This window comes from Rhynchophorus ferrugineus, unplaced genomic scaffold (genome assembly GCF_030347505.1).
Source record: "Rhynchophorus ferrugineus isolate W39M unplaced genomic scaffold, kcgeb_rfMv2 rfM1, whole genome shotgun sequence".
Lineage (NCBI taxonomy): Eukaryota > Metazoa > Arthropoda > Insecta > Coleoptera > Curculionidae > Rhynchophorus > Rhynchophorus ferrugineus.
This window is the reverse complement of record NW_027472580.1, coordinates 31,763,190-31,787,837: the sequence shown is the minus strand read 5'-3', so window position 1 is coordinate 31,787,837 and position 24,648 is coordinate 31,763,190. Positions and strand designations below refer to the sequence as shown.

General features: G+C 31.0%; 3 protein-coding genes across 7 annotated transcripts in view; 1 reads left to right on the top strand and 2 right to left on the bottom strand.

The window, feature by feature from the left end:
* LOC143206692 (ATP-dependent helicase brm) overlaps positions 1–24,648 on the top strand; it is an 84,179-nt gene that overhangs the window by 3,429 nt on the left and 56,102 nt on the right. The gene's annotated exons all lie outside the window — the stretch shown is intronic.
* On the bottom strand, positions 941–15,462 carry LOC143206698 (inositol monophosphatase 1). The gene is made up of 5 exons (XM_076419366.1): positions 13,825–15,462; positions 4,633–4,763; positions 4,318–4,574; positions 1,403–1,511; positions 941–1,292 (listed from the first exon to the last, which is right to left on the bottom strand). The coding sequence occupies exons 1-5, from the start codon at positions 13,888–13,890 to the stop codon at positions 1,001–1,003; spliced, it is 855 nt and encodes a 284-aa protein (XP_076275481.1). The 5' UTR covers positions 13,891–15,462; the 3' UTR covers positions 941–1,000.
* On the bottom strand, positions 20,485–23,802 carry LOC143206697 (uncharacterized). Its single transcript, XM_076419365.1, has 6 exons — positions 23,642–23,802; positions 22,881–23,011; positions 22,554–22,816; positions 22,389–22,497; positions 20,754–20,905; positions 20,485–20,700 (listed from the first exon to the last, which is right to left on the bottom strand). Exons 1-6 carry the CDS (start codon positions 23,711–23,713, stop codon positions 20,561–20,563), a joined length of 867 nt encoding a protein of 288 aa, XP_076275480.1. The 5' UTR covers positions 23,714–23,802; the 3' UTR covers positions 20,485–20,560.

Genomic DNA, 24,648 nt, shown 5'->3' with positions numbered 1-24,648 from the left:
GTGGCAATTTTCAGCATACAAGCCTGTCTTTTATAATTATATTTTTATTTTTGTAACATTAAGGGAGTACTTCAATATTTTAGAATATTTTCAGTTTAATTAAAATTTCGACCATTGACCACTATTATTTTAATTATATTACATTTCTTGCAATAAATGCCTGATCTAAAAAAAAATATGAAAAAGTAACCATCAGCATATGTATTTATAATGTACAATCTACAATTAGCAACCGATATATAATATTTTATTTAAAAATCGCGATTAAATATTCTGTGTTTAAATGAAATTTAAACTGATATTTTTACACTATTGTTTTATTGATTTTTAGTATGGCTACCCAATTAATATTAGTCATCATGATTAGTATGAATCGAATTTAAAAAAGGTAAAGTAGGTATAGTACAGACCATGACTAAGCATTTCTAATTTCAATCACTGGGTGAATGATAGAAATTTCATTCAGAATTTCAGTTTTAGAAGTATTTGTTTTAAATAATTTTTGCCAACATTACATTTGCTGAGTATAATAGGACGAATCTTAATAGTTTTAAAAAGTTCTACTGTAGTTGAGAGTAATTGAGTTTTAGATTTAAAAGCTCATGTACTTCATTCGATAATAAAATGTTTCTTATTCTTTGTTAAAATTTTATATTTTTTGTTGAATTTTAATTCATTTTATTATTATGGACTGGCGTGACTGTTTTTCAAAGCGTTTTTTGAAAATAATTTTCATCTCATGGGATTACCTTTTATTAGTTAAAAGATGTGGTATTTGATTATGTCTTTTTTAATATGTTTGTGTTTAAGAGTGAAGAACCTCTGTAATTTTATTAGTAAAGATCTTTTTCTATAAATATTCTGGCACATAAATCAATCAATCATGGTGTCAATATATTGTAATATATTATTGACTCTAATAATAAAAATTGTATTATAGTTTAACTTTAAAGCGTATATTTTTATGACGAATTAAATTTTTTTATATTTATATGCGAAACTAAGGTACAAAATTAGATTTTCTCTCCAATGTTTTTTTCATTTCCTCGTCGGCTTCTCTTTCGATCTGCAAATATTGTTCCGCTAACTCCTTGGAAGATGTGGCGAGGAAGTTCGGATTCATTAAGTCGAAATCTTTGCCAGATGAATCGATCACAAAACCTCCAGCTTCTCTTACTATTAAGGTACCAGCTGCAGCGTCCCACGGAAATAATCCGTCACATTGGTAAGCGTCAAATCTTCCACAAGCGACGTAACATAGCCCAAGTACTGCACATCCAAAACAACGTACCCTGCAAGTAATATTTGCTATATGAGAAATAATTAGGTGATAGTTACATTAGCAACTGAAGTAAAAAATAGTTGTATGATTTATATAGTATATTTTTCTGATGATACTTACCCCATCACCTTCGGCAATAGATGCTTTAATCTGAACATATATAAGTTATAGAAGTAAGTACTCATTCGGCCAATAGATAACTCATAGTTAAATAATGATTTTGTGTAATCTGAAAAATGTCAATAATATTATATTAATTGGAAGATCCTTTAAACTTTTTTCATCTCCTCGCGACATCATGCTCTTGTACTATAGTGAATTAATTAATATCTCTTCTTCGTGCTTTTGCAAAATTTTAAGATACGTTCCTGTGTTAATAGTTGTCTGTGTCTTTCTAGAATAGATAATAAGGGATCATTGCTCTTTAGACGATTTTTTCTAGACTTATTTTCGCTTTTATTTTTTTCATACATATCATTTAAATCCAGTTAAGTCCTTCCAGAATAATAATAATAATAGTTGTACACTTAATTAAAACAACGGAATATCAGGTGTTTGAACGATATATGGTTTCAATTGGAATGGACGAATTTGAGCCAAATATTAGGGGAGTAGTGATCGTGATACAGAGAGGTAGAATTAATTTTTAATATAGTAAAATTCAACTGATTGTAGGGTCCATGAAAATGTATGTAATATGTCCATGTCCCGCTATATTCACCACATTAATGGGTAGAGATCTGGCCAGACAATAAACAAGAATAGAAAGGCATTTTGGGAGATTTGGTATATAATATTCGAAGTAGTGCGGCACCAACAGCAACATATTGGTTCTAATTGTTATTTTAGAGTTGTGGCTGTATAATTAATACTATATTAATATTTGTAATGTATTTCTATCTCGTACATTTTTAATCTGATTTACTTAAACGTTATTTTACTTTGCTGATGTCTTCTACTACTTTATCATATTTTCCTACGAATTTAATTGAATTAAATTTATAGGTCTTTCTAGTTTCAAATTATTAGATTTTAAGTAAGTTGCTCAAATCATTTTCCAATCAATCAGTCAGTTAATAATCAATTTTATTTAATGTCAAGTAGATTACTAGATTTTTCATTACATTTTTTTAAATACTGGTCACATCATTTTGTATAATGGCTTAATAATTAAGGATGCATATCAACTATTAACATTTTACTGTGCTGAAATGTCATCTTATGTACTTGTATCATTTGCAAGAAATATTATAGTGTACTTTCAAAACTTCTGGCTAAGAATATTCCCTTAAATTAAAATACGATTTATTACCTCGGTACTTTCTTCTAGTAATTTAATTTCTTTTGAATCAGTTGTAAAAATAAAAAGCAAAATGCAAAATACAAAAATATCACAATATTATAATAAGCGTTCAAGTTAAATGTTTATTTTTAATTGCTATATTGTCATTCCTCGTTAACTATGAACGTAAGTACTAATATTAGAATTATTTTTATGATATCATTCGAGTAATAATAGTCGTGTATACGTGTCAAAAACATTTTCAAACTATTTTAAAATTTCTTCATACTTACTAGATGGTCATTATTAAAAAAATCGTTGTTAAAATTGAATTTTTATAAATACATTCTTCCTACTTGATATTGGTATTTTTACTTATGAACATTTACTTTAATGGATTGGTGAAAAAGTCATATCAGTTTTGTTTATGTTTTTCAGCGCGACTTTATTCTACATGAATAAATTCGAAATAAATTGAAATACTAATAAATTATATATGTGCCATTTTGATCGATGGCATTTTGCCTGATAAAGCTATAATTCTGTGATTATAAAACTTCTGAGATTTCTGCTCGAAAAACTGAACCTGAGTTTTACAGGAATTGGAATAAATGGTAGACCAACGGAGCAAGGTCCGGGCTATAAAAGGGATCCATCAAGACTTCCCAGCCAATTTTTTTCAATTCTTGACAAGCCGCAAAATATGTATTTGATCTACGATTTTCTCATCTATCCTCTTATCCTCTCCTCCCTGCTTTTGGATATTTCGTGATTTTGAATCGCTGATCAGCTAAGCTGTTTGAAAGTTTGAGCTAGGTTTTTCGTCCAGTAAGTGTTACAATTAATCATTTTCAACTTTTTTGGCTTTCTAGGCCGTTCTTTGTCGTTAATCTCAAAATTAAAATTGAGAATTAGGATGTATCAAAACAACGTCACCTTAAGTTTCTAAAATTGTTTGATGGTCTTCGACAGCAAATTTATTCAAATCATAAACAACATAAATACCGGGTGTGCCGAAAACTCATTACCATCTTCTCATCTTTTGGATTTCCCTCATTGCTCGTAATCGGTCGCTATTCGTTTCTTAGGCCTCATTTAACACTTCTGCCAATTGTTTTTTAGTTTGGGTTGGGTTTTCATCCCATAACTCTTACACTTTCGCATATTTACATTTTTTCGGTCTAACAGAACGTTCTTTGTCTTGCACATCGAAATCACCACTTTTGAATTTTCGAAACCACGCCCCACATATATTTGAAGTTAGAGTCCAGCGACATATTTTAGGAAAACCGGTAATGACTTTTCGGTACTTTCAGTACTTTCCGGTTTTTAAGGCTTAAAAATGAATGAATGATCAAGACTTCAAATTGAAGCTTCCATGATTCCAATGATACTAAATGGATAACCGTTATTTTATGAAGAGAAATGTTTAAACCATCTAATCTAACAGCTAGGTTCGACTTTTTAACACTTGTTTGTATTGATACTTCACATTTTCATCAATTGATATCGCTGATGAAAATATATACAACTACCTCGGATATTTGAACACATTAAAGTGTCAGTCAATATAATATAAATGTCACATGATATATCGCAGTAGAATTTGGGCCCATTCACGGAATGCATGAAATGCATTTCTTCATACGCGGGCTTCTCTGATAATGCTTCTTTTAATAAATTAATTTTAATTAGCTATTTATAATAAAAAACGAGCTAGTTCCAACACGTATGCAAACCACAAATAGCTTACCTTTCTGATTTGTCGTATATATCCGTTCTCTGTTCAAGTAAGCCCCTTTACCTTTAATGGCTGTAAATAATTCGTCCATATTAGGATTGTAAGCAATCCCGAATACTTGTTCTTTATTTATAGTCATTGCTACGGATATGCAGGAGAGCCTCATTTGTCTCATGAAGTTTTCGGTTCCATCGATGGGATCTATTATCCAAGTAGGGTCATCGGTCAAGGTGTATTCTTTACCCGAAGATTCCTCTTCTCCAATAAATCTATGAAATAATAACGATCATATCATGTTATGCGGTACATATCGAAATACATTATTACTTGTGATTGGGATATTTATCTGCAATTTGTTTGTTGAGGATATTTTCAATTTTGGTGTCGAATATAGTGACGAAATCACAATCTAACCCATTTTTCAGTTCACCTTTGATGTCTTTGGCTTGTAAAATGATCTGTAATAAAAAGTTTTAAAAAATATCAAATATATTCTTGTCTAGAAAAAATAAGCATTTTCTATTTATATTGACGATAGAAAGTTATACAATAAACTATATAATATTTATTGATATTTCTTTCCAAAAATTAATGGTTGCCTTTATTAACTGCGTTGACATAAAATAGTATTTACCTCACAATATTTTAATGTCATGGTTTTCACAGACTTTTTTACTTTTATTATATATAGTTTTCATAGCTAATCTCGATACGATGAAAAAATCGTAGTTAACTCAGCGCAAACTCTCCGGATCCATTTTCTTCGATTTTCAATTGTTCGCAATTTTTTATTAACGTTTCAATGTTGTTGAGTGATACGTTCAGAATGAAATATCTCTACATACTCTACAACTATCCCATGACATAATTATGAAGTAGTACTTCCATTTATTTGCTTTTAAACCTTTTTGGCAAGAGATATTCTAGTTTTGCACACAATCGAAATAATGAACTATTTTCAAGTTCGAATTTTTGTTGTGATGTCGCTACGATAATTTCAACGGAAATCTGTGGTTAGGTTTTTTTTATAGAAATTAATCTGTCGAGTTTTTTCCTCTAATACATTTATTTTAATATTATTGCTTGTGTATCTATTAAGTATTTCAAAAGGAGACAGCTTTATAATCTTCCCGCAACCCTACAGCGCCACCCTATGCGCCAATTATGACACGTGCAGTGTTAAAACTTTTAATTTACTTCAAAATTATTTTATTTTAACTGAAATAAATGGCGAAATGATTGTACTAACAATATCGCTGATCCAATCCTATTCTAATATAAGCGAAACCCTTTCAGCACGGACCTCTGAGGAAGAATTCGAAGGGCTACGATACAGTCATTGTTAATGTTATCGCTCATTAAATACCATTTAAATTAATACATTTTAATTTAATGGAATTACTACAGCATTTCATTCAAATCAACAAAATAACATCATTATAGTACATTTTTACCGCAATATTCCCGTCATGGTCAAAATATAATCTGGAAATAGATCGTAGGCTAATCCTCATTTAAGATCTGTAAAGTAATGTTTTGCAAACTTAAAGTAAAAAACCTATATAACAGTGTTTCTATCGTCTATCCAAAGTTATTTTGTACATATCTCATCAAGATGTTTTATGTATTGCCTGTCGCAATTTGTAAATTCGTTTCAGTATCAAACAATATTTTCCTTCTCATTTTATTCTGGTTAAAAATAAATACAATTAGACACAATACTGCCTGATTAGTTCGAACACGTAAAAGAATGATCCTGTCAAAGTCGTCCGGTTGTCAGACGTATGCAAAATTCTTGAAAGCAATAGCGATAATAGGTTATAACCTATTAGCTATTGTGCCTATTTAATTAATTATAGTTTTTAGATGTACTATAATGTTAAAATAAATTATATTCGATAACATTTTTGCTCAATTATTTTATTTAGATTAGAATTTTGTTGTATGTCAAAGCCAAACTAAATTAAACTTTACAGTTGATGCGGCAACATTACGACGTTTTGATGTCACAGACCATACAAATATTAAACTGCTTGCTTTAGTATCTATCGGGTGTATGTCCAATTACAAAGAGGACATAAAAATCGTGTTGATCATTACAAATGCTTTTTGCCGAGCCAAAATGTCTTCAAAAAATATAATTTCAGTATCGGGCGTCATTTTATCTGGAGCTAGATGTTTTAAAAAGCCAGAATTATGGGTTTTTAACAAAATTTCTCACAGAACATTACTTTTTATCTCGATCAGACTTGTCGCTCTTCACTAAACTCAAAATTCAGCTTCGATGACATCGTTTTGAATCGATTGAAGAGATTCAAAATCTTATTTTTTTATTAATCTCTTAGAACTTCTGCCCGTAGGCAATAAGTATCATTATATGATTTACTGTTATACAATATAACTATACTGACATGTAGAAGAGCGCTTCAGTAAGTGATCTGCTATACAAACTAAATCTTATTCTATTCCTAACTTATTCTAGAAATTATTCTATGTACACACTTCATTGTCATCGCGCACATTTAACTGTTTGGCGAGTGCATTGGGATGCACTAACAGTCTTTCAGAGTACTTTGCACTAATACTTCGAATCACACTCATGGGTTCTCAGGGGATATCACGCTGAATCTGAGTTTGTTGGAGACGTGATATGGGGCATCGACGATGACTCGCCGCAATGCTTTATTCTGGAACCTCTGAAGGATAGCTATGTTGGGTTTGCTAGCATATTGCCCACAGTTCAATACCATAAGTCCAAATGGGCCTAAGTATTGACATATACAGCAAAACCTTGTTATCTAAGGATAATTTAAATTTACGCCGTATCAGCCAATACATTTGATTTATATTAAACCCAAGATATTTGCGTTTTGTGATTATATGTTTTTCCATGTTAAACGTCGATCAAAATGCATTCTCAGATATTTAATGTTGCCTGCTTGCGGGATAGTTATTCATTTTTACTGAGGGATAAGTTCTTCTACAAAAGGTTGTTGTTGATTTTGTCTCATTTGCTTTGATATGCCATGTTTTCAACCACAATTCGACTTTGTTAAGATGAAGTTGGAGGTGTCTTGTGGCTGATATTTTATCCTTGTGTGATGATAAATCCACTGTATTGTCAGCATATTCTGCAACAGTTGTATTTCTTGAGGTCGGTAGGTCAGCTGAATACAATAGATATAACAGTTGACCTAGAAAGATGTAGGTCAGTGTATTCGTCACCCGTGTGAAGTAGGATTTCAGTAGTTGAGAGTGCGTATGGGGCAAAAAGATTCAAAATCTTAAAGGTCGTCCAACATTCAACAATTGAGAGAGAAAATAATTTAAATGAGCAAAGAAAATTTAAATAAATAAATAACCCGATTTTTTTCTTTAATTTGACTTGACTTATTTGGTCACAGCATTATATAAGGTTATATTGCCAGTGTAAATATCTAAATTTTAGTATATTATTATGGTGGTAATGTTATGGTTTTGCAATATGTTATTTAAGGTATTCTACCAATTTCTAGCAAGTTTTTCTAATATAATTTAAATATTTGTTATAAATATGTTAGATGCAACTGTAACACACTAAAATTGATAGTTTTTCAGTATAGTTATTTATATATTAGGTAGGTGACAAAGGGGTCCACATGTTTTATATTATATTTTGTTAAAGTAAATTTCCATCATCCACATTTTTTTAAATATATTTATAGATATCATATCGTATTTGTCATGAGTTATTGGGACTAAAGGGACAACCACATTTTGGGTTTCATGGATTGATAAATGGTAAAAAAACATTAAAAATATTGCTTTTCATTCAACAGTACCTTAAAATTTGTGATTTTTTATCAAATAAGCATCAAATTGATCAACTGGCTGTCACGAAATATTTTAATCAAGCCGTTAAATTCCTTAGGAAATGGATTCGTTATTTCGAAGTCCCATATTATACCGAAATTACTTATCATTAATAAATCGAAAATGTATTTCTTTCCTTTGGCTTGGTTTTTAACTATTGTCCTCATGGTCTGAACAAGCAATGTTGGCAAAGATAACCAAAAATCAATTTTTCTCTAATACCAAAGACTTTTTTTTTCTACATACTACTTAATGATTTTTTAAAATTTTGTTTTATCAATTACATATCTGGTACAATTATACATATGGTATACGAAACTATTAAAAGTTATAGTATCATATAGCATGGTTAGCCTTCAAGAATATGTCTGAAGAATTATGTTTCTTTATTTATGCGAAAAAGAGAGAAAAAAGGCAGGGCTAATTGGGGTAATAATAATTAATATTATTTTACATTTCTTAAATCCTAGACACGTTATATTCGGTGTACAAATAAGTGTATTCCGTTCAGCAAAAAAACGCCAGCTATTAATGTAAAATTGATTTAAAATATCGCATTCTTCTATTTTCTTCGCTTCGAGTAGTTTTGAGCAGAATTATTGAGCGTCATTCACCTTTAATTCAACTTTAATTTGAAAATATCTGTGGATATAGGGAAAAAAGTTGTCAGGAGTGTTTCAAAGTATATGAAGATGAAGAATTGGAAATTCAAACTGAACTAAATCATTATGGGCGATTGCTATAACGATTGTTATAATCTATTCTACAGGAGGATTTTAATCTGCTGAGCACTCAGTTATATGTGGATCAGTAGGAATAAAAACGCTGTAAAAAGGGCTAAAGAGTCTAGATCAAACGATAGAACATCTCTATACCTTCCACATATTATATATCCATTTAAAATTATGACCGAGAACCATCAAGACTTTACTACCATCTATCATCTAGTAAATACTATCCTAATACGTACATGATATCTAGGGAGACTATAATACTTTGTAGCCACTGTGGACAATAATAAGGACACAGTTCCTTATTTAACTAATTTATTTTACCTCCAATCGTTAATTATTGTTATTTATCTGCTGTATGTTCGTATGTTTTATTATTGTGTTAACTATTAAACCTATAAATTAGTTTTAGAGGATTTTGTTAAATTTGAGCTTTATTATAGAAAATTGGTTAATTATTCAAATAATTGTTTTTCGATAGCCGCTTCTTTTCCCCATATTTCAAGCAATTTATTTCTGAAATGACGGATTTGATATATGACGGAATGTCAAAATATCTTAGCTTCAATTCATACGCCACAAAATAGCAAAACTTTTGGATCATTCCCATATTCTTTAAGCGATTGTAAATGGTTTTTCGTGTTGTTCCGAACAACTTTGCATATTCTTCTTGCGTTTTACATGGAACATGCTTCAAATCCTCGTCTTCAATTTTTTTTTATTTTCCAGATTGCTGTTTCTGTTATATATACACTCTTTTTGTTCGTTTCTTTTACTATTTTATCTATACTTAACCAATTTTATAAAGTTTACTTTACCTTCAGTTGTTTTACTCTATGCTCAGTTTTATTTATAATCTATCCCTGTAAAAGTTTGGCAGATTTACAGTAGATGGCATTAGAAATCTAATATTTTGTATTAAGAAAATCTTATTTGACAGTTTATGATTATGAATGCCAGCAAAGCGAATATTCGCTATATTTTACAATTTGTCTTCGATTAAGGTGATAACGTAAGCCAGACGGCTGAAAATGTCAATAGTTTTAATGGTTTTGGTATTGTAACGGCATTCAGGTTCGTTAGTTTTAGTTTCGTCGATTTCATTCCAGTAATTTTGATGTCAAAGATACACCACGCTCTGGAAGGTCAATTGGATATAACCGGTTCTTCCATCATATAAGTGTTATATCTATTGCACGAAAGCTAAGTATTGAAAAAATGTCATGTTCGAAAGACTGGATACAAAAATAAGGTGGCTTTATGGCTATCACACGTATTAATCCAAAAAAAATCATGGACTGAAATTCCATCTGCGAATAGCCATTTTCCATAACGAATATAATACCCTTAATTGAATTTAAAAAAAATTAACCCTTTTCTGAATGGGTGACTAGCGTATGTCGCCGGTGACGAAAAGGGGATCACTTACAGCAATATCAAACAAACACGGCCGTTGTAGAAGCACGGTGAGCCAGCACAAACAGTACAAATAGACCAGCCCGGATTGGCGACCAAGAAGGGTTTTCCAACTTTGGCTATTAGGACAAGAATTTGTCTCACCAAGATAATGTCATTAACTTTAACGACTCACCAAAACCCCAGGAAGCTCAGCCACCTTATAATCCAGACCTAAACATCAAGTAATTGAACATTGAACCACCTCATCCATGTCGAACTATTTTGCTGGTTAAATAAAACCACCATTTTCATGCAAAAATAATTAATTCATTTTACCATTCATTTCAAGTTAGAAGAACGCCTCCAAAACTTACTTGAATACCCTATACATAATGAATTTAGATCATCAGTACATTTCCAAGTGATCCACACTATAGCTGCTCACTAATTTAGTATAAACCAAAATTGTATTTAATGACGATGTATTTTCATTATAAATAACCTTGGTTAGGTATTAACTAGATTTGTTCATTGCCTCATACAATGTCGTCTGTCATACTAATCATCTCACATTATTTGAATCGGAGATAGTTTAGACAAAATAAATGTTTGTTATACACATACATACAATCTTTTTTAAAGATAATACGTATTATTATTCGTGCGAGTAGCATTACTACAATTTTTCTTTTTAAGGTTAATTGCTATTTATTATTACTATATATGTTCATGATACTTTACAGTAAACAATTGTTATTTAACATATTATTGACGTTAGATAGTACAGATTAGTAGTTGGAAGCTATGTTAAAAAATATATAATCATTCTATTTCCTTTTACAGTAAAACGAGATTTTTTATTAGATATCTCGGCTTGCGGATTTTCAGACTAGATTTTGGTTAACCTAATGCCTTATAAGCAGATTTTAATACAGCATTTTTATTATCCTCGCAATGGTTTTTATACAGCTTACAACTACATACGTATTTGCTAAATCAACATTTTTCATCCACAGTATTAAAATAATATTCGATCCTAATGCATACAGCTTTGGTAGCCAGCAACTAGCATATTTGAGGACACATAAGAAAAGAACTTTCGGCAACAATTGTTTAAAAAGTTTGATTTTAATAGCTTTGATATTTTCGAATGCGACTTTAAATTAAAACGTTGAATTTTTGGAATTGGGTAATTTAACGTTTTAGGTTCTATTACTAGATATTTCATAATGGTCAAATGTTGATTACTACCAAGAGTTATTATAGGATAATCTTTTGTCGTTAGAACATAATTGATAGATACAAAGAGCTTCAACTACAAAGGTTATAATTTCTTTGATATTGCCAAGTTTAAGCAGAAAAATTGACGATCAACCACATTAATCAATTAACAGAAAATATTCCCACAAAAAATTCTTCTTGGTTGAAAATCTCATATATTTCAATAAAAGCTTGCATTTAAAAGCAAATTGCTTAATTTTTAGTGTACCCGCTAGGTTTCTTAACTGAAAATAATATATTAGATTAAGTCTAGTAAAAAGAAACCCATTATTTTTCCAACGGATGACTAATTAATTACACTTCGCGCTCTAACTCGATTTCGTTTAAACTCACTTCAAATATGGAAACCAGTAAAGAAAAAATACCCTATATGTTACAGTTTTTCTTCGATGAAGGTGAACAGGCAAGCCAGTTAATCATACACTATTTTGGTTTCGTCTTTTCCGTCGCGTCACATTCTGGTAGACCGATTGCCGAAAATGGCGATATAAGCAGTATTTATTTTGTCTACGAGCCAAACAAGGAAAAGTTTGGAAATATATGTCACAAAAATTAAACCAAAAAACCTCATGTGTCGAGTTTCTGAATGAATTTCAACGAATGGTGACTGGTGATGAAAAGTAGTAGACCACGACAACGTCAAGTAAAAACCGGCATGGTCGAAGAAAGGTTGTGCTGTGCTTTTAATGAGATTAGCAAGCAATCATATACTGTGAATTGCTGCCCTATAACCAAATTCTTAATTTGAACCTGTACTGTGAACATTTCGACCCTCTGAAGGTAACAATTGTGCAGCTACAGGCAACTTTCCCCATTAGGCGAATGGTGTTCCATCAACGCCAGGCCACATACATCGATAGCGACTCGTCAGAAACTGGAGAAAACATTGCAAAAGTAAAATTTAACTTACTTAAAATTAAATGAACTGCTGTGTTAAAAAATTCAAGTTGGATTCAATGTAACTTTTTGTGGAATTATGTTTAAAATCATTTTCTATTTACTATTAACCACATTGATTGACTCAAAATAATGATTTCGAAAAAACTAAATAGTAGTAAATGATCTAGTAAATATAGCAGATGAAAGTTAACAGAAGATAAGTAACACTTTTGTGGAATGATATCAATTGAATTCGCTATGAAAATGGCAAAAATGACATGTATGAGAAGGAACGTTACACTAATATAAAAACAAAGGTTCTTTAGGCGAATGTTTTGCACAAACACTCAAATTTTTGCGTTTTTTCGCTAGAAAAAACCATCAGAGCACTATAACTGCTAGACAACAGTGAACTTCCAGTAGATTGAAGAAACAAAAACCCTTTGAACTAAAATAATTAGGTGCTTCACTCAAATGCTAATTAAGTTTAGATCCGAAATCTTGGATCTGGAAATAATATTGCTAAAAATATAGGAAAATGTGTTGGTTAATTGGAAGAAAATCACAATTATCTGTACATAATACATTGCTATTATACAAGCTAGTGTGAAACCTATAAGGACATATGATATACAATTATGGGGATGTTTTGCTCAAATTAATAGAAATACAATACAAGTTTTCCAGCAGAAAGTGCTGAGAAGTATTGTAGGCACACCGAGATACTAAAGGATTGATTACTTACAACGAGACTTTCAGATACCGACTCTTACTCATAACAATATGGAAGTAATACAATTCTTGGATAACACCAGAACAGGACACCGACACAAAAGACACCCCAGAAATTAAGATAGGGCCAATGGATCCTCCTGGATATCCCCTTAGATTTAAGTTCTTTTTTATTTATACATTATATATATTACATTTATTGTAAAAATTGTAAATTAGTTGGCAACGACTAGTACAATGGCGAAATAATTTAAAATAAAATTTTAAAATAATGTACAGTAATATTTGTCCTTTCATTCATTTTCATCAGAACTTTTTGCATATTTTACACAAGCACAGTTGTGTTTATTTATTCCTAAATGTTTGATAACATAACTCGTACTAAAGCTAATAATCACATAAATAAACCGCATTATTGTGTAAAGTTAAAATGGTATTCCCGTGTAGCATCTGTTTAAAGTTTGCGCTATAATAAAAGACTCGCCAATACCGAATATTTTTAACCGATTACTTAATATGTGATAGTCGTGATTCAATAATTACGAAATGTTTTTAAATGTTGTTTAACCAGTGCGTTACCAAACTATATTAATAATATGTTTACGAAATTGTATGTAGATTAGTTAGTAATTAAAACGTTTCTTACCTTTCCCGCGTCGAGCACCAGCGGCAGTATAAAATCGTAGTATTCCTGTATATCCGATTCGCTCATGTTTTTTTCGTCGTTTCTTTTTCACCTGCTCTAAACGACGCGCGTCTATTCCGACTACGTTTAATCTGAAACTGATTTAAAGACCACTGGAAACCTTGACGTTCACTGATGTATGTCTGACACCGTGACCAAGGCTGCTTCCCTGCATTTTCATTTTATAAAAGTGCATTTTCTTGATCTGGTATAACTTATTTGGGAGACGATGTGACGCTAATGGTGTGCGATAAGTTATAGTTAGACCAAAATTATGTTTTAAATAATACGTTTTAAAATGTAGACGTTAAACACAATTTATAACAACTCTGTTATGAATAGTTTTACATTAATTAGCTAGATGATTAGTAATATTAGGTGTATGTGAATATGAGAACAATTTAAAATATATATTCATATAGGATATAGAATTTCAGTTGTTCATTTTAAATTTAATGTACATGTTGGCTTGTAAGAAATTATTCTACAAAATTAAATAACTTCTAATTTCAATGGTTCCTAGAAAACCATAAGTTGGCGATGGAAAACAGTATTGGTTTGGAAACATTACACTGGAAACACAACATAGGTAATACGTGCGTTTAAAATCAGTACTTAAAATATTTTAAATATTGTAAGGATGTAGATATGGGGAATTTGGGTTTGTAACTCCAATTAAGTTGGCTGCATCAAATAAGCAAACAAAAGGAAAAATACTCATAAATACAAAATATGGTTAAGATTAAAAAAAAAGTAAGCATTAATTTGAAAAGTTTTTAGTAGTATGGTGTACTTTGAGGTAGCAGTAATAATTACATGAAAATCCTTATATAGAACTGACATATAAACTATAAGAAATATGAGATGCTTATGCTGATATAGAAGTGATAGGGACACTACCGTTGAAATGTTTGGCAACAAAAAGACAATTAAAAAAAAACGATATGTTATGATTTATTAATTTAAAATCTTAATCAAACCTTAGTTAAATATATTAAGTACAACAGAAGTTAACAACAAACATTGAATACATTTTTCCTTAAATGTTGCCCAGATTTGAAGCTATCAAAATACATCAATCAAAATATGATTATTGACTACATTAAATGATGAAAAATGATCGAAATTCTTTTAACTCCTTTTAGGATGAATTTTCGTTTTTAATTTAAGTATGAATATTTAGTTATCAATTATTAAGGGTAAAATTAGAATAAATATTATGGGAATATATTACCTATGTTAATAAAATATGGTAGTAGCAAAGATTAACCATTTACATTTTTACACACGTAAATTTTAATTTTCTTTATTATTTTTTTTTTAAATATATTTTACGATACGATCCTTTTACCAACTATGAGTTTATCTGAACTGGACCTACAGTTTAACGTCGGCTCCCAACCACGGTCCTCAGCATTAAGCCTGCCGACTGGCGAGTGACCAACTTAGCCTGGTTACTGGCGTGACTGGGATCATTTTCCTTGTCAGATTTTACACTCTTGTCTAGAACAAACACAAATTTTAAACAATCACAAACATAAATTTACGACCATGCCCCAGCAGGTTTCGAACCCGCCGCTATGGCAACAGTAAGAGGACCGTCCTATCGCCTTTACCACTGCGTCACCGAGCCGGCAATTTTTATTTTTTGATATAGATTATTAAAGTTGACATGTACCTATTATTATGTCCACTTTCTTTCCTTTTTTTTAATAAAATACTTTCATAAATTACTTTATTCATCTGAATTAAACAATTTTAATGTAAAAATGTATGGTTTTACTATAGCAATAAACCTTTTAAAATTGAGTATTGCATCTAATGTATAAATATTATAGATATCAGCGGACACTAGAACAGTCCTGAACTGTTACAGTAGTCGCGGGTTCGAATCCTACTGGTTATAAATGTATGTTTGTAATTGTTTATAATTGCAATTGCATGATAAATCCAGCAAGCAAAATCATCCCAATCACGTCAGTAACCAGACTGGGATAATCTCTAAGTTGGTCACTCGCCAGTCGCTAGGCTTATTGCCGAGGACCCTGGTTTGAAGCCCACGTTAAGCAATAGGTCCAGTCCAGATAAACCCTAGTTGGCAAAAAGGAAACTCCAAAATATAACAAAAATTGATAAACAAATAATGTCCAACAAATTACATATTTACTAATATTTATTAATGGAAGTAAAACAAATGATAATGAAATATATTAACCTTAAAAAAGCTCCTGCTCTAAATTAGGCAAAAATGTATTAAATCTCCTGTAAATAATCTCGCTGGCATCTATGTTACACTCAAATAGTTGTTATTCTCAGGTTTGAAAAAAATAAACACACAAAATATCACTTCTTTCTGGTCTATAAATTTAGTATATTACCAATAATTTTCATAGTCTTTAAGAGCACTACATATCCATCATGCTTAATAGTGCACAGTGCTTCTGAAGTATGTTCGTCGTTTGATTGGCGGACAAAAACGAGTCTGTTAAATCCAAAAATATGAAATTTGGACCCATGCGTCCAAAGGACATTTTTTCTATTTTTTTTCCGTTCATTTTTTGTGTTTTAGCCCACCCCAGTCTATTTCTCTTAAAATGACTAGCTGATATCGTTTTTTTTTTGCTGCTACTCATTGTTGGTGGAATTACAGTTGTAGGTGAACTTATTTTTCTAGATTAGAATTAGATTGGAACGAGATTTTTTCCTGTTACATTTAAAAAAGTCGATTTCGTTTCTATAACATTGCCATAAACTTTCTCGCTTTGTTATAGATTTGGGACGTCCAGGTATCTTCCGAGTTTAATTACCTTCGACATATTCTGCAATTTGGCGCTTAGCTCCGCTGTTCATGAGGAATCTGTTTCCTTTTTACCATTTTATGGTGTACGCTTATGAACTATTGTAACTATGAAATGAACGTCAATTTAAGACACAATTCTTCCATATGAAACATTGATTCAAATGCCAAATTATGTTACATCTTTTACTTGAAAAGTTGTGCATATTAATATTAAATGACTTACCTGGTATTAGCTTTCATAAAATAAAATGTTACATATTCTTAAATATACATTATATACTTGCTTAATAAAATGAAACTATTTGCAGCGATTTCTATCATATTCAAATACAAATTTGTTCCGTAAGCCTTGAATAATCATTCTAAAGTAGATATGTACAAGGTTTTTAATACAATGTATTAAACCTCGTTTTCTGAAATTATAATTATTATTATATTTCCTAAAGTGCTACACGTTCCTTAGTTACTAATTTAAATGCCTTCTAATTGTATAAAATATAGGGACCTTGAATAAGTTCCCGCTGTTTTCAAGAGATTTTGCTCTCGGTACTGCATATATATGTTACGTACGATGGCAGCGAATCTTGAGGCAATTGGAGGCAAAGGGTTAAGATTATTATTAGCATACCTGGACATTAAAATAAAAACAGTAGTTATAAAACAATGGAAACAATAATTTTATTTATTCACTATCTAATTGTTTTTCTTGATATATATTTGAATTCCACGTCGAGAGAACTACGCGCTCACTATGCACGCAGGAATCCAGACTCTGCAATCTTTATCTTGCTTGACTAAAAAACATCAATTACAAACTACAACTTTCAATTTCTCATCATGAACTGTATTTAATTAGCCAAGATGTTCCTATCACTGTATGAAACCCAATCATGTGTGAATATATTATGTTTTTTTCCAATAAGATTCGACGACTTTCAGCAGCACTTTTATATAAATTAAACAGAAGGACAAAACATTTAAACATAAACTTTATGCTATGTAGAAATATCAAATGTGTAACAGGTTAATTAAAAAGTCCCCGACCTGACACATGGATGGCGCTACTAGAATTAAATCCATATGTTTTTTAGATAGCCCTAACCCTCAAAAGATGCGTGTATTAATTTGACAGCTGTCGGATCATTAATTCGTAAATTATAGCATTTTGAGTGAAACTTTTGTTATTGTGAAAAAAAATGGATATTTTCGCGTGTTGATAAAATATTGCTTTTTGAAGGAAAAAAATACAGTTGAAGCAAAAACTTGGCTTGATGCCGAGTTTCGGGACACTGCCTCTGAAAAATCAACCATCAAGTTAAGTTTATACGTGGTGAAATGAGCACCGAAGATGGTGAACGCAGTGGACGCCCAAAAGAGATTTGGGTATGAGAAAGCTCTGTGCAAAGTGGGTGTAGCGCGAGCTCAGTTTTGACAAAAAACAACGACGAAGTTTATGATTCGGAGCAGTGTTTGAAGATGATCAAGCGTAATAAACCCAAGTTTGTGCGTCAATATGTGACAATCGATGAAACATGGCTCCATAATTTCATTCCGAAGTCCAATCGACAGTCATCCGAGTGGACTGCACACGATGAACCCGGTCCAAAGCGTGGGAAAACGCAACAGTCGGCTGGCAAGGTTATGGCGTCTGTATTTATATACGCATGGAATAATTTTCATTGACTCCCTTGAAAAAGAAAGGACCATCAACAGCGACTATTACATAGCATTATTGGACCGTTTGAAGGACGAAATCGCCGAAAAACCGTCCGCATTTTAAGAAAAAGAAAGTGCTGCTTCACCAAGACAATACACCGTGTCACAAGTCAGTGACAACAATGGCAAAAATCCATGAATTGGGCTTCAAATTGTCTCCTTATCCACCGTATTCTCCAAATCTGGCCGACAGCCATTATTTCCCTTTTTCAGAACTCAAAAGAATGGTCGCTGGGAAGAAATTTCCGGCGAATGAAGAGGTGATCGCCGAAACTGAGGCCTATTTTGAAGTAAAGGACAAATCGTACTACAAAAATGGTATCGAAAAGTTGGAGGGTCGCTATAATCAGTGTATCACTCTTGAAAGGGTTATATTGAATAAAAAAAAACTAATTTTGCCAAAAAAATAGTTTTACTATGGCAGACCAGGGACTTTTCAAATATTTTATTTGAAAATTTTAAAAAAGAATTTTATAATGATAGTACTCGGGCACCTGTTGTACAACTCGTCAAAACCGTTTTGGATATGCTTTAATTCTACCTGAACCTATGTTTTCACATCGCCGTAAACAAAAGCATCTTTCGACATTCACTTATTTTGTTTCAAGCCGTATGGCTTCTATTTCTTTAAGCAGCAGCTTCTATTTCTATGGAGATTCAAGAATCGACCTACTTGATCTTAGATTTCTTAGTGGAATTTGAATGCTATCAGAAATATTTATATATGTTTTTAATGAAGCATTAATCGCAGGAAAAAAAGCGAAAATAATTTATATTGACAATGGAATAAAATCATGTTATTCTATATTTTTTTTACATTTGTATAAAGCACACTTATTTGTTTTGACCAAATTCAAACTGTAACTGATTGGAACAAGAATGGAAACCTTGACGTTCACTATCTACGGTATTAATGATTTGCAAGTGCTTCTTTTAATTAATGACAATGCTGTTTTTTTTTTCAATTAAGACTGGTTTAACCATAAATAACATACGTATCAAACATTATCTATGTCTGAAGCTATCAAAATACATCAATTAAAATTATGTGATTATTGATTACATTAAGTGATTAAAAATTATCTAAATTCTTATAAACTCATTTTGGGATGAATTTTCTTCTTTTATTTAAGTGTGAATATTTAGTTATCAATTATAAAAATAAATTATGGAAATATATTACCTATGTTGATAAAATATGGGAGTGGTAAAGAATGACCATTTACATTTTTGACTCGTTAATTTTTACAAAAGATTTTTTTTTATTTAGAATATTAAACTTAACATGTGCCTATTGTAATTTCAATTTTCTTTCTTTGTTTTTAATAAAATTATTTCACGAATTACTTTGTTCCTCTACATTTGAACAAGTTTAATGTAAAAATGTATGGTTCTATTATAGCATCGTTAGTATCGTTATCTATTAAAAACCCTTTAAAATTAAGTATTTCATCTAATGTATAAAGATTATAGAGATCACTAAAAGGGCACCAAAACGATCTTCCTACTGTTAGGGTAGTCGCGGGTTCGAATCCTGCTGGTTACAAATGAATATTTGTAATGGTTTATAATTGTGAATGAATGATAAATCCGGAAAGGAAAATCATCCCCATCATGCCAGTAACCAGAGTGCAATAATCTCTAATTGGGTCACTCGCCAGTCGGTAAGCTTAATACCAAGGGCCCTGGTTCAGAGCCCAAGTTAAGCAGAAGGCAGTAGGTCATTCCAGATAAACATATTCTCAAGTTCGAAAATAGGAAACAAAATGTTATTCCCTTCCGGTCTATGAATTTGTTATATTACTCATAATTTGCATAGTCTTTTAAAAACACTACATTAAGAGGCTTGAGATAGAAGCTAGAAATGGAATTCTAGAGCATCATTTTGAACTTCGTGCAACGAATTATAATTTATTCTAGTGTATGAAACAAGATGATTATCACACTGTGCCAACTACAATATTCTGGCTACCTACACTGGCGATACAACAGTCTTGGTACCTCATGAGGGTGCAACTACAACTGCTGTGTAAAAGCTGTTGCTAAGTACCCTCAGGCAGAGGATTCTAAATAACATATCATGTATAGCTATGATTACAAAACAGTTATAATAGTTTTAATATTTATTATTAGTTCCATAAAGTTTAAAACAATATTATAAAAAAATCCTAATACATATAATTAAGGTACAAAAGACTTCTTTTCTTTCGCTGAGTTGATTTGTTCTTCGTCCGCGAGTCGTTCGATTGCCATATATTCATCAGACAATTGCTTGGTGGCGGTGGCTAGGAAATTCGGATCCATTAAGTCGAATTCTTTTCCTGCAAGGAAATATTGGTTTAACATACATATGACTCATGATAGGGAAAAGTACCTGAAGAGTCTGTTACGTATCCACCAGCTTCACGAACAATTATTGTACCTGCAGCTGCGTCCCATGGATACAGTCCATCACATTGGTAAGCGTCTGTTCTACCACAAGCGACGTAGCACAATCCCAAAACAACACATCCTAACGATCTAAATCTGAAAATTTTTTTAGGTATGAGTACTTATGATTATACTTTTTATGACATCTTTAATTAGATAAGCTTAATACAATATTAATTAATAATTAATTTATTACTACTTTTCTATTCAGCTTGCATTAATACACAAGCAAGACAAGCCTGAAAGTAAATTTATACTTATAGATTATATAACATACAGCTTCATGTAATTTGGTTCGTATTAATATTCTGGCTTCCTGCATGTTTTCAATAGTTTTATTGTTTCTATGTTGCTATGATTTAGCAACCTCCTTTCATGTTTTTTCAACTTTGTGAGTTCGTTTAATTTGAAAGTCATCGTTGATTACTGATTGAAGAACTTTGTTTTGCTAGCGTTGGATTACGAGTTGACATCCTATAAGTCGATATGGGCTTTATTACTGACTGATAAATCAATCTCGCTTATCTTAGGTAATGTTGATCGTATCGTACTAACCAGTAAAGTAACATGATGCCTTCAATTTCACGATCTACCAACGAGAGGTATTTCGCTGATTCTGCTCGAGGATTTGAACATCCTTCAACTGATATAATTAGGTTTCTTTCTCTTTGCAGCAACTCAAAATTGACATGATATAGTCGTTGTTTCTATTTTTTGTAAACATGAATTAATCAAAGATTTTTTAAAATGTTGAAGTAGAAGTTCATTGAGGTAATATGAGAGATGGACCATCGAAGGTAAAAATTGTTGGTGCATTTTAGTTTTATAAAATTAAACTTAGTAAATCTCGATTTAACGTTCTGTATTACTACTATGCTTTTCTAATATGATTTATCTAGCGTCATTATTATTCGAATCACAAAAGAAAATAGTTTTATACAAACAACAGTTGAATGTTAATTTATTGTTAATAAAATTCGAAATGTTTTATAAATACATTACAAATAGATATTATAATTTAATATAATCTCTCTCAACTTCAGTTGATTTGATGGTAATGATATTCTAATTTATAAGTTACATCCCTAAAATGAAAATCTAGAACTTACTTGCTGTTACAATTCATTCGTTCATTCGGTTAGGTCTTTCTATTCTTACATTTTTTAAGATAGTAAAATAATCAAAATTCAAACGAAGCACACTAGAGCGAATAGAGTGGCAACCGTTCGTACTTTAATTAAAAAATGTCGTCATGGTTTTTGGATTTGTTAGATGATACGTTGTTTTGATTTTTTTCAATTTACTCACAAATAAATTTCCTTTTGTTCCTAATAAACTGATGCTAACCTTTTTCTAGCTCTAACTCGTTTGAAAACAGAAGTACTCTCACTTTATTCCTTACTTAGCCTATTGCTTTAATTCACATAAAGCACATTGAATCATTTTAAAGTTAAATTCGGATGCATTTTTGTTTTAATGGTAGAAATGCGTACTCACGTTGCTTCTACTACTAACTCTTTCAGGTATTATATCATTATTACAATATATCGAAGAATAAAAGGTCGAATCCACTACTTACCCCTGAATAATTTTTATTAAATGCTTGAATCTGTACATGTACAAATTATAATAGTGTTCATTCCTTCTTGCAACTGATATTTCATAATTCATAACAGATTTCTTGATATCTGTAACATTTACCAACGTTTTAATTATATTTATTACACGGGACACATGTTATTACCAGTGCAACCGCTGGTATAGATCCTTTTTCCATTAAAATAGGCGCCCTCGCCCTTGAAAGCAGTAAAAAGCTCATCCAAATATGGATTGTAGACAATTCCCAAAACCTGTTCTTTATTTACTGCCAATCCTACAGAGATACATGTTATGGGCATTTTTCTTGTAAAATTGGCAGTACCATCAATAGGGTCGATGATCCAGGTAGGAGCATCAGTTAACTTTGCCATTTGTTTAGCTTTCTCGGTTTCTTCTTCTCCAATGTGCCTGAAAACCGATAGACCTATTTACTCAACAAATAACACTTACATAAAGATCGCTATAAACCTACTTGTGATCTGGATACTTTTCTTTAATTTTCCTTATAAGAATTTCTTCGATTTTTTTGTCATATATAGTAACCAAATTCCATACTTTGGATTCTTTGTACTCCACATCCACTTCTCCAGCTGATGCCATACTCTATAAAATATTAATAAATGACGACTATCAAAATGTCTGCAAGGGTGCATATATTAGGTGCTTGCATCTATTTTAATCCGCGATATATTTTGGTGAAACTATTATACAACATAACCTAACTGTTAGATTTTATGGTTTTTGACATTTATCTACAAAAAAAAGTTTTCCTTATAATAATATTGAGTTATTCAGTATATACAGAGTCTAATCAGGGAACGTTCAAAATTACGTTTTCGACGTTCATTCAATTGGTATCGCCGTGCTTCCAGAAAGATGAGAGAAAGTTGTGTAAAATTATGGAGAATACTTTAATTAATATATATTGTACTAATTTGGGTCAATAAGTACCTCTTTAAAGTGAAAACAGTATCAGAATACATGCAAATTCCTAATATGATTGCTATTAATGGTTCTTTTCAATTAATACATCATATATGCATAACTTCATTTTTATCAATAAACGAATGATTTAGAAATTAGCTTTTGAATTGTATAAATATAATTTAAAGTAAAAAGTGTCGATGTGGTAAACAGAGACGGTATAAATGTCATCAAAGTCGTATAACATTGATCACTAGTTCCTAAAGATATATTGCCACTTTTGGATTAATATTAAAACTAATAACTCACTTTTCCAGCTTCTAAAATTAATGGTAAAATGTAGTCATAATATGCATGTACTTGTTCCATTTTGTCAGGCATTTTTATGATTCTCACACACTCTTATCTATTAGGGACCCGTATCAAAAATAATTGTAGTCGAGCTACTGAGAGTTTACTACTTTAAATATGTTTGGATATTTTTCCATGTCTTATAAGGTGTATTCATTTAATCTTTTATTTGTTTAGTAAAGTACTGAATATATATGTGTTATATTTATATTGTCTATATTGTTATGCGGCTGTTACTCGGTGTTTTATTTTTTTTACTTATTAGCAAGAACAAATTTTTCTCGAGAATAGGTAATTATTTATATATAATATATATTAATATACTCACATATACTAATAATATATAGCAAGATCTAACGAAACGATTTCAAGTCTTGCGTGTTGACTTTTGTTAAAATATTTATGAGTTAAAGAAGGACCATCTTAGCTATTTTTACATATATAACCCTATTGCTACCTCAATTGTATGATTTATATGCTGTAAGTTATAAACTGCAGATAACAATAGTGCAAGGTCCCCAAATGCTGATTTCCATCTTACCTCACAAATGTACGCCCTCATGTTTTCCTTAAAATCTCGAAATGAAGTTCTCCCAGAGCAATTACATTTTGTCGATAACAAATGCTTATGAGCCTTTGTTTTGAATTGTTAACAAGATTTTTTTGTTCTAAATAATAATATTTCGACTCTATAAGGATAGCACTATAAATATATATCCATAGATCCATGTAAACACTTACCAAAAACATGATATACTTACCCAAATATATTAATAAACATGTCAATAGTAATGTAATACTAACAATGACTAATAATAATAATAATAATTAATTCTAATTTAAAAACTAAAATTTTTATACGTGTATTCTCAAAAACACCTGAACAGTCATTTTGAATTACCTAATCAGTTTCTTGAGAAATAGCAACAATATATCATATATCAATATTTCTGTACTTCTGCAGT